At 44.3% G+C, this 13,500-nt stretch overlaps 1 protein-coding gene across 1 annotated transcript; it reads left to right on the plus strand.

Moving 5' to 3' along the window:
* The first annotated feature begins 362 nt into the window (after positions 1-362).
* LOC122924126 (neurofilament heavy polypeptide-like) lies at positions 363-10,873 on the plus strand. Its single transcript, XM_044275058.1, has 4 exons — positions 363-397; positions 2,379-2,528; positions 2,609-2,703; positions 10,746-10,873. Exons 1-4 carry the CDS (start codon positions 364-366, stop codon positions 10,752-10,754), a joined length of 288 nt encoding a protein of 95 aa, XP_044130993.1. The 5' UTR covers position 363; the 3' UTR covers positions 10,755-10,873.
* Positions 10,874-13,500: the final 2,627 nt, after the last annotated feature.

Consider the following 13,500-nt stretch of genomic DNA (forward strand, 5'->3'; position numbering starts at 1 on the left):
TCCATAACCAGGACTACACAGTAGTGAAGAAGACCTCTAGTGAGCGCTGTCAGGCCCCTGTGTCTGAAGGATGGGGAAGAACCCTGAACCTAATCATGGAGTCTCCACCTCACCATCTGATACATGAGGAAATCAATAGAGAGAAGATCCTAGAGCTCACCAACAAGATGATTGAGCTGCTGACTGGAGAGGTGACCCTGCTGGGAATGCTGGGACATTATACAGGAACGCTATGAAGGGTTCTGGGTGATGACTGTATCATTGTGTTGTCAGGTTCCTATAAGGTGTCAGGATGTCACCGTCTATTTCTCCATGGAGGAGTGGGAGTATTTAGAAGGACACAAAGATCTGTACAAGGACGTCATGATGGAGGATCACCGACCCCTCACATCACCAGGTAATAGACATGACTAAATACACGTCCTCTCATTATCTGTATGTAAGGAATTAATTCAGTCACTGGATGTGTTTCATACTGTTGGAAACAAAAATCTTTTGAAGCAACTTCTTCCTCAGAAGATTCTTTCATTTAAGCCTCATTCACACGTCGGTGATTTCCATCAGTGATTGTGAGCCAAAACCAGGATTTGAGCCTCCACACACATAAGGTATGTAACAGCAGCTGCTATCAGCCAATGTCCCCCTGTTTATTGCTGCGGTTCCGGGATCCATGTTCAGCGTTGATCTGCTGCCGGTGTTTCCACATTCACCACTGCAGTCCTGGGCTCTGTCTTTGCAGGCATTGTCTGTCCTGGGATGAGCTCAGCAGTTCCCTTCCAGCCCTGAGCACAGCTGCTTACAGCTTGTTGTCTGTAGCCCTTCCTTTAGGGCCGGCGCACGTCACTTCCTGTGATTTATGAGTTAGCTCATATGACCTTGCTGACCAATCCTAGCCCTCCTGCACATACATAAGTGGTTCAGCCCCCTTCCCAGGTGCCTGAGCATCAAGGTCCTTGTGTCCTGCGATGGTTGCTGATATCTCTGCTCGTCTTCTTGTGTATCTGACCTATGCTTGTGTTTCTGGACTCCGCTACCTGTTTGATCCCTGCCAGCTTGCCTTTGTTCTCCTGTTGCCAATCGGTATTGCCTGACCTGTACCTGTGCTGCCTGCCCGGACCTATTGCTTGTTTGACTTCGCCTCTGCCTCATCCTTTGGTCCTGTACTGTTGCTCGTGGTTACGGCTTGGCCTTCTGACTACGTCTGTACCTCTGGTACCTTGATCAGGTACCTCTTGGTCCGTCTGGACCAGCTGCCTCGTGTACCAATCTTTCTCAAGAGGTCGCGACCTGGTGTTCCCCTCGGGAAAGTCTATCCCCACCATCAGGGGTACTGTGAAGAATGAGGGGCTCACTTAGGGGCGGTAGGGCACGTGGCACAGTGGGTTCACACCCCTGGTTCGTGATAAGGTATAGGGGAAAGATCTGTACCCGTTCTGTGTTTAGAGCCTCACCTGGTTTTGGCTCCAAATCTTTGATGGAAATCGCTGACCGAACACTGACGTGTGAGTGAGGCCTTATTCATAGACAAGAGCAGCAAGACAGCATTGAAGTCAATGTAAAATGTAGGCAGATTATGGCATAAGAGGTAAATGGAAGTAAATTACAGCCGTGATAAAAGGCAGCGCTTTGTTATAAGTCCTGGACACCGTCCTTTATATCTCCGAGAACAAAGGAAAAATTAATATTTTAATTCAAGTTTTCCGCAGTGTGTCGCTGTACGTAGACTTCAATGTTTTACACACAGATTCCTGACAAGTAAAGCAGAGAGGATGATGAGGCAGCTCTATAGCTCAGTGTTCAGAAGTAACTTGTCCTCCTGTGTGATTAGGACAGGTTTTGTGTGTACTGATAGGACGGCGGCCATTTTATTTCTCCTAATGATTGCTCCCTAAACAAAACAAGCCTTTCTAAGTAATGAAAGGTATTTGTGAATATATTTATTACAAAGTAATATTTAAGTATTTTTATCTTTTTAATTCCTGGAGAACCCCTTTAAAGGCCTCCTATTTTCTCAGGAAAAGTACATCAGTATTCACTTTAGCTAAGCTCCTTTTTGAGGTGTAATCACAAGGGGGGGTCGTTTACTATTCTGAAATAAGGCTACATTAGGCATATTAGGGGCAGATGTCGGTTCAACTGTTAGTAGCGCCGCTATCTGCGAATTCGCCCTACTCATGCCAGGTCTACAATTGTGGGTGAGGTGTGGACGGCGAAGAGGATGGGCCTGCGCCTCTTCGTGACTTCGGCAGAAACAACGGCAGCTTAGGGCTTTAAGAGCTGCATTTAAAACACCGGGCTTAATAAATGTGCCCTAAGATGTATACCTAAGACAACATGGCTGACCATCCGATCTAATCCTGATTCTGAAACACCTACAGTTAAGGAAGAGAGAACATCACCCGAGAGATGTCCCAGTCCTCTTCTTCCACAGGATAATTCAGAAGAACATCACTATGTCCCACAGGATGATCGGGTAGATGGATATAAGGGCATCATGATGGAGGATCACCAGCCCCTCATATCACCAGGTAATAGACATGACTAAATACACACCTCTCATTATCTGTATGTAAGGAATGAATTCAGTCACTGGATGTGTTTCCTACAGTTAAGGAAGAGATAAGAACACCAGAGAGATGTCCCAGTCCTCTTCTTCTACAGGATGGTTCAGAAGAACATCACAATGTCCCACAGGATGATCAGGTAGATGGAGATAAAGTCTCATGAAATGTCCCCTATGATCTGTAGAAGACTGTGAAGATCTTGTCTTCTGTCTTGTTTTATCCACCAGTATTACATGTTTTATCCTTGTATAATGAGAAAGATGGAGATGGCAGGATTACAGCTGACCATAGACATTACATGTTGTCTGATCTTCTCACTATTTTCTGCCTGTATAGTCTTTTTAGATCTTTTGTTGTTGCACAAGAGTAGCACAACAGTTTTCTGAGAGGTCTTAGGCCGGGACCATGCAATAATATAAATGGTCAACCAAAGTTGTGTTTTGGATTGTCATCTTGAGCATGAACATCAGGAGATAAATGCATCATTATCTTCAAAGGTTTTGTAGTCTAGGCTGCAGTCTCCTGGTGTCTCCTTACTGTCAGAATGGCAGTACCAAGATCATACCACGGATTCTATTCTAGCACATGTAGATGCAAGTCATCCTTTTTACTTGGATAGAGTATAATATAATATTCAGGGGCGTAGCTAAAGGCTCATGTGCCCTGGTGCAAGAGTTCAGCTTGGTCCCCCTTCCCTCAGTGCTTTGTGGCCAGGAGCAGGGAAGCACATAGCCTTCGTGCTGCTTGAGGCAAACATTGAAACTGCATCCCCTTCCCCAAGCCAAATTCTTGACCTTACCCCTTCCCTCCTGCCAGAGATGTAACTTGACCTGCATGAACTTTGTATAGTACCGGTGTCTTCTTATGTGGCACAAGGGTCTTTGGGCCCCCTCAGGCTCCTAGGCCCAGTAGTGACTGCACCTCTTACAGCAGGGGTGGGGAACCTTTTTGCTGCCAAGGTCCATTTGGATATTTGTAACATCGTTCGGGGGCCAAACAAAATTCTCAACTTAAAAATTTGACGGCTATATTTGGTCAAACATGTAACTGACTTAGGGGTAAGTTACAGAAATTGTGCTTCAATTAAAAAAATCTAGAACACTATATATTTGCAGCACAAATTGGCGCCTGCGCTTTATATTACAAATAGTACAGGCACCATTTTGACCACATATAGCAGTCTAATTTTTAACCACTTCAACCCCGCTAGCTAAAACCCCCTTCATGACCAGGCCACTTTTTACACTTCTGCACTTCACTACTTTCACCGTTTATTGCTCGGTCATGCAACTTACCACCCAAATGAATTTTACCTCCTTTTCTTCTCACTAATAGAGCTTTCATTTGGTGGTATTTCATTGCTGCTGACATTTTTACTTTTTTTGTTATTAATCGAAATGTAACGATTTTTTTGCAAAAAAAATGAAATTTTTCACTTTCAGCTGTAAAATTTTGCAAAAAAAAAATGTTTGGGCAAAAAAAAAATGGTTTGGGTAAAAGTTATAGCGTTTACAAACTATGGTACAAAAATGTGAATTTCCACTTTTTGAAGCAGCTCTGACTTTCTGAGCACCTGTCATGTTTCCTGAGGTTCTACAATGCCCAGACAGTAGAAAAACCCCACAAATGACCCCATTTCGGAAAGTAGACACCCTAAGGTATTCGCTGATGGGCATAGTGAGTTCATGGAACTTTTTATTTTTTGTCAGAAGTTAGCGGAAAATGATGATTTTTTTTTATTTTTTTATTTTTTCTTACAAAGTCTCATATTCCACTAACTTGGGACAAAAAATAAAAAATTCTAGGAACTCGCCATGCCCCTCACGGAATACCTTGGGGTGTCTTCTTTCCAAAATGGGGTCACTTGTGGCGTAGTTATACTGCCCTGGCAATTTAGGGGCCCAAATGTGTGAGAAGAACTTTGCAATCAAAATGTGCAAAAAATGGCCTGCGAAATCCGAAAGGTGCACTTTGGAATATGTGCCCCTTTGCCCACCTTGGCTGCAAAAAAGTGTCACACATCTGGTATCGCCGTACTCAGGAGAAGTTGGGGAATGTGTTTTGGGGTGTCATTTTACATATAACCATGCTGGGTGAGAGAAATATCTTGGCAAAAGACAACTTTTCCCATTTTTTTATACAAAGTTGGCATTTGACCAAGATATTTTTCTCACCCAGCATTGGTATATGTAAAATGACACCCCAAAACACATTCCCCGACTTCTCCTGAGTACGGCGATACCAGATGTGTGACACTTTTTTGCAGCCTAGATGCGCAAAGGGGCCCAAATTCCTTTTAGGAGGGCATTTTTAGACATTTGGATCCCAGACTTCTTCTCACGCTTTCGGGCCCCTAAAAAGCCAGGGCAGTATAAATACCCCACATGTGACCCCACTTTGGAAAGAAGACACCCCAAGGTATTCAATGAGGGGCATGGCGAGTTCATAGAAATATTTTTTTTTGCATAAGTTAGCGGAAATTGATTTTTTTGTTTTTTTCTCACAAAGTCTCACTTTCCGCTAACTTAGGACAAAAATTTCAATCTTTCATAGACTCAATATGCCCCTCACGGAATACCTTGGGGTGTCTTCTTTCCAAAATGGGGTCACATGTGGGGTATTTATACTGCCCTGGCTTTTTAGGGGCCCTAAAGCGTGAGAAGAAGTCTGGAATATAAATGTCTAAAACATTTTACGCATTTGGATTCCGTGAGGGGTATGGTGCGTCCATGTGAGATTTTATTTTTTGACACAAGTTAGTGGAATATGAGACTTTGTAAGAAAAAACAAACAAACAAAAAATTATATATTTACGCTAACTTGGGCCAAAAAAAATTCTGAATGGAGCCTTACAGGGGGGTGATCAATGACAGGGGGGTGATCAATGACAGGGGGGTGATCACCCATATAGACTCCCTGATCACCCCCCTGTCATTGATCACCCCCCTGGTAAGGCTCCATTCAGACGTCCGTATGATTTTTACGGATCCATGGATACATGGATCGGATCCGCAAAACACATGCGGACGTCTGAATGGAGCCTTACAGGGGGGTGATCAATGACAGGGGGTGATCAGGGTGATCACCCCCCTGTCATTGATCACCCCCCTGTAAGGCTCCATTCAGACGTCCGTATGATTTTTTGCGGATCCGATCCATGTATCCATGGATCCGTAAAAATCATACGGACGTCTGAATGGAGCCTTACAGGGGGGTGATCAATGACAGGGGGGTGATCACCCTGATCACCCCCTGTCATTGATCACCCCCCTGTAAGGCTCCATTCAGACGTCCGCATGTGTTTTGCGGATCCGATCCATGTATCCATGGATCCGTAAACACATGCGGACGTCTGAATGGAGCCTTACAGGGGGGTGATCAATGACAGGGGGTGATCAGGGAGTGTATATGGGTGATCACCCCTCTGTCATTGATCACCCCCCTGTAAGGCTCCATTCAGATGTCTGCATGTGTTTTGCGGATCCGATCCATGGATCCGTAAAAATCATGCGGACGTCTGAATGGAGCCTGACAGGGGGGGTGATCAATGACAGGGGGGGTGATCAGGGAGTTTATATGGGGTGATCATGGGTTCATAAGGGGTTAATAAGTGACGGGGGGGGAAGGGTGTAGTGTAGTGTGGTGTTTGGTGCGACTTTACTGAGTTGCCTGTGTCCTCTGGTGGTCGATCCTAACAAAAGGGACCACCAGAGGACCAGGTAGCAGGTATATTAGACGCTGTTATCAAAACAGCGTCTAATATACCTGTTAGGGGTTAAAAAAATCAGATCTCCAGCCTGCCAGCGAGCAATCGCCGCTGGCAGGCTGGAGATCCACTCGCTTATCTTCCGTTCCTGTGAGCGCGCGCGCCTGTGTGCGCGCGTTCACAGGAAATCCCGGCCCTCGCGAGATGACGCATATATGCGTGACTCTGCGCAGGGCTGCCACCTCCGGACCGCACATCTGCGTTAGGCGGTCCGGAGGTGGTTAAGTTGAGAATTTTCTAGATTTAGTTCTTTATTTGGCATTAATGGCAGCCAAGCTAAACCCAGAGGGGTGCAGAGAAGGGTTCACCCAGCTTTCACTTTCCCTGTCACTGTTCCTGCCTCTTTCTTCGCAAATGTCCCTGCCTATGTCCCTTTTTTCCTCCTTAGAGGTGGGGGGCAGATATATCAGCCTCAAATCACCCTCCTATCAGACCCCCCAGCCTACATCAGCCTCAGATCAGACCCTCCCCAGCCTTAGATTAGAACCTCCCTAGCCTCAGATCAGACCCTCCCCAGCCTTAGATCAGACCTCCCAACCTCAGTGTGTTGCTGTCACTAATTCTCGCACCTCTGGTGGATCTTGAGCTATCCAACGGAAGGCTATCCTCTTTCTAGCCTGATATAAAATGCGCTGAATCGCCAGCTGAACCTTTCTAGGTCCCGACACTTCTCCAGCATATCCAAATATGCATAATAAAGGAGAACGTTCAATCGCAACCCCATAAACCTTCACAATGAGGTCTGCCACATCATTCCAATACCTACGTAAACGCGGACAGTTCCACATCAAGTGTATGAGATCAGCAGACATAGCACCACATGTTGGACATCTATCATCGGCACGAAATCCTATTCTATGTAACAGTTTTGGGGTCCTATATACCCTGTGAAGCAACAGCAATTGCGAAACCCCGTGAGCCTCACTTACCGCTATATTAGGAAAATCAGCTAGCACCTTTTCCCACTGGTCCTCCTTCAATTCTGGTATATCTTTTACCCACTTTTCAGACAGTTGCAATGGATTCTTTTTATGTATGGCTTCCATTCGGCTGAGATAATGCATCGATATCACTCCCCCCGAGCCGCCTCCAGTGGCTGTGAGGTCTATAATCAGGTGTTTCTGGGCAGGCAACAACAAGTATGGGCACATGGCAGGGTGCAGAGGGAAAGGAGCGGCATATTGTTAACGGAGGGCAGATTTTGCTGGAATGGTTTTCAGGTGCCATGTCACATTTGAAGAGACCCTGAGGCACCCCTAGAAAGAAAACCCCAAAAAGTGATCCCATTTTGGAAACTATCCCCCCTCAAGGAATAAATTTAGTGGTGAAGTGAATGCTTTGACCCAAAAAGCGTTTCATAGAAGTTAGAAACACATGGCTGTGAAAATGAAAAATTAACTTTTTATTTCCAATATAAAGTTGCTTCATCCACAGATTTTTCATTTTCACAAGGGGTAACAGGAGAAATGCACCCCAAAATTTGTTATGCATTTTTTCCTGAATACGGCAACACCTCATACGTGGTCACGGCAGCATTCAGAAGGGTTAAAGCGACATCAGCATTTTCTAACATGTAATTTGCTGAAATTTGTTTCGGGCTTAACATTTGTATTTTTTTCACCAATGTAGCTGTTTGGGGGCTTGTTTTTTTGCAAGACGGGCTGTAGATTTTATTGGTATCATTTTGGGGTACATATGTCTTTTTGATCACTTTTTATACTATTTTTGTTGTGGAGGTGAAGTGGTCAAAAATGGCAATTCTGTCAGTATTTTTATTTTTTATGGGGTTCCTCTTGTGGTAAATATGATTATTTTATTCTGTGGGTTGATGCGGTTATGGGGATACCAAATTTATGTATTTTTTATGTTTTACTACTTTTTTCAGCAATAAAATCACTTTTGTGTTAAAAATAAATGATATTTTGCATCACCATATATTAAAGTCCATAACTTTTATTTTTTCACCAACTTAGCTATTTGGGGGATTGTTTTTTGCGTGATGGGCTGTAGTTTTTATTGGTATCATTTTGGGGTACATATGTCATTTTTTTACTATATTATTTTTTACTGCCTTTACAGCACGAGATTAGTAATATGATACTTTTATAGATCAGATCATTACGGAGGCGGCAATACCAATTATCTGTAGTTTTTTTAAGTTTATTTTAAAAAATGTAATGACCTAAATGAACGGATATAAGAAAAGAGCATTTTATTTTTAGTTTATTTATTTTTTAACTTTTTTTTATTTATTTTTTAAGACCCATCTGGATCTTGAAGATCCAGTGGGCCTGATGGCTGTACAGTGCATTGCAATAGTCATCTATTGCAATGCACTGTAAAGTTAGTGCCTCCATTACACTAAGGCTGATCAGACCCTCAGGGTCTGATCAGCCTTAGGTACATGGCATCCCAGACGCCTTTGTAAGGTTGCCGTGGCAACGATTGGGCAGCTGCCAATGCAGCAGTGACGGCACTATGCAAGAGAGGGAGCTCCCTCCCTCTCAACCCCATGGATGCCACGGGCGGCTGCTGACCATGGCATCTATGGGATTAAACAGCCGAGATTGGTGCTAGCACCGATTTTGGCCTTTGCAGCAGTGTCAGCTGTAAGTTACAGCTCACACTCTCTGCTGATGGCAGCGACTCTGTTCCTGAGCCGCCGTGTAATGGGGTGCCGAAGGCACACTCGGTCTCCCATCAGCCGCAGACCTGCTGCTTAGCTTCGGGAGCGAGGATCTGTGTTTGTTTGACCTCGTTCCCAGGGCGGCTTTGCTAGCTGGGAGGCTCCCTGCTCCTAGGTCTGCCTTGAGCGCCGAGCTGATCACTCGGTGCTCGACTGGTCGGTCTGTCGGTCATGTGACGCTGGCTACGTCACATGACCCTCACTCCCCACTATAAATACAGGCAGCCTGCTGGCCACAGGTTGCCTGTTAATTTAGGTACCTGGCAGTTGTTGGATACCTGTGTACTTACCTGATCCTGTTCCCTGACGATCCTTTGCCTGCTCCTCCTGTACTGCGCATCCTTCCTGGTATCCTGACCTCGGCTTCCATCTGACTATTCTTTGCGGACTTCTTTGGTACTTCTCGACTCTCCTGGTATTTATGACCCCGGCTTCTCCTGTCCATTCTTTGCTTATCCCTCTGTGCTGCGTTGTCCTTGACCCGGTCCGTTCACTATCAGTTATTTGTCTTGTCTGTCCTTCCCGCACGTATCATAAGTTAGGGACTGCCGTCCAGTTGTCCCCTGTCATCAGGACTTGCTAGGCAAGTAGGCAGGGCCAGGGGTGAGGGTGGAGCACAGTGGTCACTATCCTCCCCCTGTGTGTGTGTGTGTATGTGACATTTACACGCTGCCATCAATGCCGGCAGCACCAAGAGGAGCAGGGGGGGGGGGGCATCTGGAGGACATTGGGCAGTTTGGGGGGCAGCACATGGAGGAGGGGCACGGCACACAGGGGGTCTTGCCTGATTTGAGGCTGTGATAGTGGAGATCACATCCTGAAACCGGCATTTTCTCAATGAAGCGCTCCAATTGGTTAGTCTGCAGAGACTAACCAATCAGAGCGATCGCTGGCAAGGGACCACTCTCTTCGGGGAGAGAGGAGACTCTGGGGCTGTGACACTTTATAGTGTCACAGCCCCGTTAAGCAGATTGGACGTGACTGTACATCCAAATGCAGTAAGTTACATCCAAATGCATGAAAGGGTTAACAGTGATAAGCAGGGTGTTCTAGTAATGATAGATAATCAGTTCTCACCTCTCCTGTGTTCTCCCCTGTCCTTATACTAGGTACAGTATCTTCATGCCTGCAGTCATCCCAAAACTTCTAGATAGAACAGGAAGACAGCATATAAGGGTTTGTTCAGGAATAAGTAACTTTTCACATGTGTCCGCAGCCTCTACTATGGAAAGAGTCATACGTACCTGCTACCCTTAGCTCTGGTTATGTGTGCCAGCTCCTGTGTGCCCATCTTCCAGTAAATGTTGTTTGCTCCCTCGCCGGCACAGGCATGGTCACCTGCTTTACTGCAGCCAATGACTGGCTTTAGTGGTGATGTGTTTCTTGTGGACATGTTACCCCTGAATTCAGTCATTGGCTGCAGCAGAGCAGATGATTATGCCCTTTCCTAGGAGGTAAACAAGCCATGGGTAGAAAGAACTTTGGCTTACCGGCTTCACAGCCCTGGGGCGGCCAGCAAGGACAACAGGTGCACAAACAATGTAATGTTATATACAAACAATGTAATGTTAGGGATGGAATATAAGGGCTACTCTCCCTGCATTGTAAACTGGTTGGAATAATGAAGCAATCAGATTGGATTTATACAGGAGACCTGCAGATATTTGGGTCAGATAACTCCTGCTGTCCGGTCATTTTTGGTCATCATTCTAATTACTGATCTTTTCAGGTCATATAAAACCTTCCACACGACTTCTCCAACCGTCTGATGACTTCTACAATATTTCTTTCACAGCTTGTGAATCCGGGTGAAGATCTGAACAATATTAATCCTACAGAGACCTATGTGAGGGGTGATGAGCAGAGGACAGAGGACATTCCTACAGATAACCGCCCAGGTGAGTAGTGACCACTAAGTAACGCAGAGAGGTCTCTGAGATACAAATATAGAAAAATATATATATTGTGCAATGTGGAAATAATGATATTATTATTATTATTATTATTATTATTGATGAGTATATATGAAAGTATAAAGGAACAAACATAAATCTCACATACGGAGAGACTTGTGCACAATAACAATTACTAACTAGATGGTGTTTCTGAAGAAACCACAGGATGTTGGCTTGAAATCTGATTGGCTGTTTGTGGCCCCACCCACTTTTTAAAATTTGAACCCAAGTCACCCAATGACTGGCTGCCAAATTTGAGGACTTTGCCATTAACAGTCAAAGAGCAGCAGTAATTTAAATTTTCCCATATAAAACGAATGGCTGAAATGTGATTTGCTGTTAAAGGCTCCACCCCCTTTTTCTAAATTATAACCACACTCACCCAGTGACCCATGGTGCCAGTTTGGGGACTTTGGCTTTCATATTGTAAGGATAACAGCTTTTTACATTTTCTCATTGAAGTCAATAGGGAAAATCTGATTGGTTGTTTTTGGCTCCGCCCACTTTTTAAATTAGAATTCCCGTCACCCAGTAACCGAATGTACCAAGTTCTAAGACCCTGCCATTAACAATGTAAGAATGGCAGCAATTTCAATATTCCCATTGAATAGCACTAGGTAATATTTTATTGTCTGTTTTAAGCTCCGCCCAGTTTTCCACATTTTAAGCCCAGTCACCCACTCATGGTCTGTGCCAAGATTGGGGCCTCTGGCTTTAAAACTGTGAGAATGGCAGTATTTGAAAGTTTTACATTGAAGTCAATAGGTGAAATCTGATTGGCTGTTTTAGGCTCCACCCACTTTTCCTAGATTTTGACCGCAGTCACCCAGTGAGTAGTTGTGCTAAGTTTGGGACACTTGGCATTTAAACTGTGATAAATTGTGAACCACAGTCACCCAGTGACTAACACTTTAAGGTTTGGGAATTATGGCATTTAACGTGTAAAAATGGCAGCAGTTTTATTGTTTTTTATTGAAAATTAATTAGTAAAATGTTTTGGGTTGTTGGTGGCTCCGCCCACTTTTTATAACTTTGAAGTGCAAACACCCAATGACCACATTTGTGATATTTGAGGTCCATGACATTTTTAGTTTTTCCCATTTAAATCAATCAAATAAATCTGATTGGTTGTTTTTGGCCCCACCCACTTTTCAGAATTTGAATCCCAGTCCTCCAGTGACCAACTGTGCCAAGTTTGAGGACCCTGCCGTTAACAGTCTAAGAGCAGCGGCAGTTTTAAATTTTCCCATTTAAACAAATGACTGAAATTTTGATTTTCCGTTGTAGACTCCACCCACTTTTTATACATTTTAACCCCAGTCACCCAGTGACCTACGGTGCCAAGTTTGGGCATTCTGGCTTAAATAGTGTGAGAATGACAGCATTTAAAATATTCTCATTGAAGTCAATAGTGAAAATCTGATTGGTTGTTTGTGGCTCCGCCCACTTTTTAGAGTCCCCAAAATATGACAGAAATTTTCAGGTTGATTAAGTGACCTAAGTTTGGTGAGTTTAAAGGGAACGTGTCACCTCTACTATACTACCTTCACTGAGCGTTTCTAAATGTTCATTGTGTTACCCTAAACATATAAATTACACTTTTAATTTCATTTGCAGACAAATTCAATAAGTATAATGCATTTTTGTACTTCCTGCCTTTTATGCAAATTAACATAAAAGAGTCATATCTTACTTGTGTGACCAGAGAAGAGTCATATATTCAAGCTCTGACTCCTCTCAGGTCAATTTGCATATGTATCAAATCATTTTTTATTTTTTTTTACACAATAAAAGCACACAGAGCTATGAGGACTGGGTATTGCAGATGTGCTAGCGGCCATCTAGCAACCCATGTCCTCAGCTCTATACACAAAATCCCGGTGACAGGTTCCCTTTTACTTCAAGCTGTACAAGTGGCAAAAGTTTACAATTTTCCAATGAAAGTCTATGGCAAAAAGTAGGGTCTTCGGGGGGCTGCCCCACGGGCACAGAGGGTGGGATCGGTTAGCAAAGCACAAATAACCTATTCGGGTATGTGCCGAACAAGTGTGCAAAGTTTGGTAATTGTACTCCTAAAACTGTGGGAGGAGTAGTGTATGGAAAATAGCTACATTTTCATTGGCTGTTGCTAGCTCCGTCCAATTTGGGGTGTCCCCTCAAAATGTACCCTTTTATTCGGGTTGACGCCAACAATATGTGGTCCGAGTTTGGGGAGTGTAGCTTCAAAACTGTGCGAGTGGGAGCGATTTGAAAATTTTTCCCTGTCAATGCCAAAAAAGGGGTCTTCGGTGGTCTGCCGCAGGGGCCCGGAGGGTGGGATCGCTTATTAAAGCACAAGCAACTTACCTCACTATAGCTCGAAGAAGTGTGAAAAGTTTGGCGTTTTGTAACCCCAAAACTGTAAAAGGAGAAACCGTATAGAAAAAGGGGGGCGGAGAAGAAAAATAAAACGGAATAATAAGCTGAAACAATCAAATAACAGGATGGGACGGAGAACAGGGTGTGACGGGAGAACAGGGTGTGACGGGA

This window comes from Bufo gargarizans, unplaced genomic scaffold (genome assembly GCF_014858855.1).
Source record: "Bufo gargarizans isolate SCDJY-AF-19 unplaced genomic scaffold, ASM1485885v1 original_scaffold_824_pilon, whole genome shotgun sequence".
Classification (NCBI taxonomy): domain Eukaryota; kingdom Metazoa; phylum Chordata; class Amphibia; order Anura; family Bufonidae; genus Bufo; species Bufo gargarizans.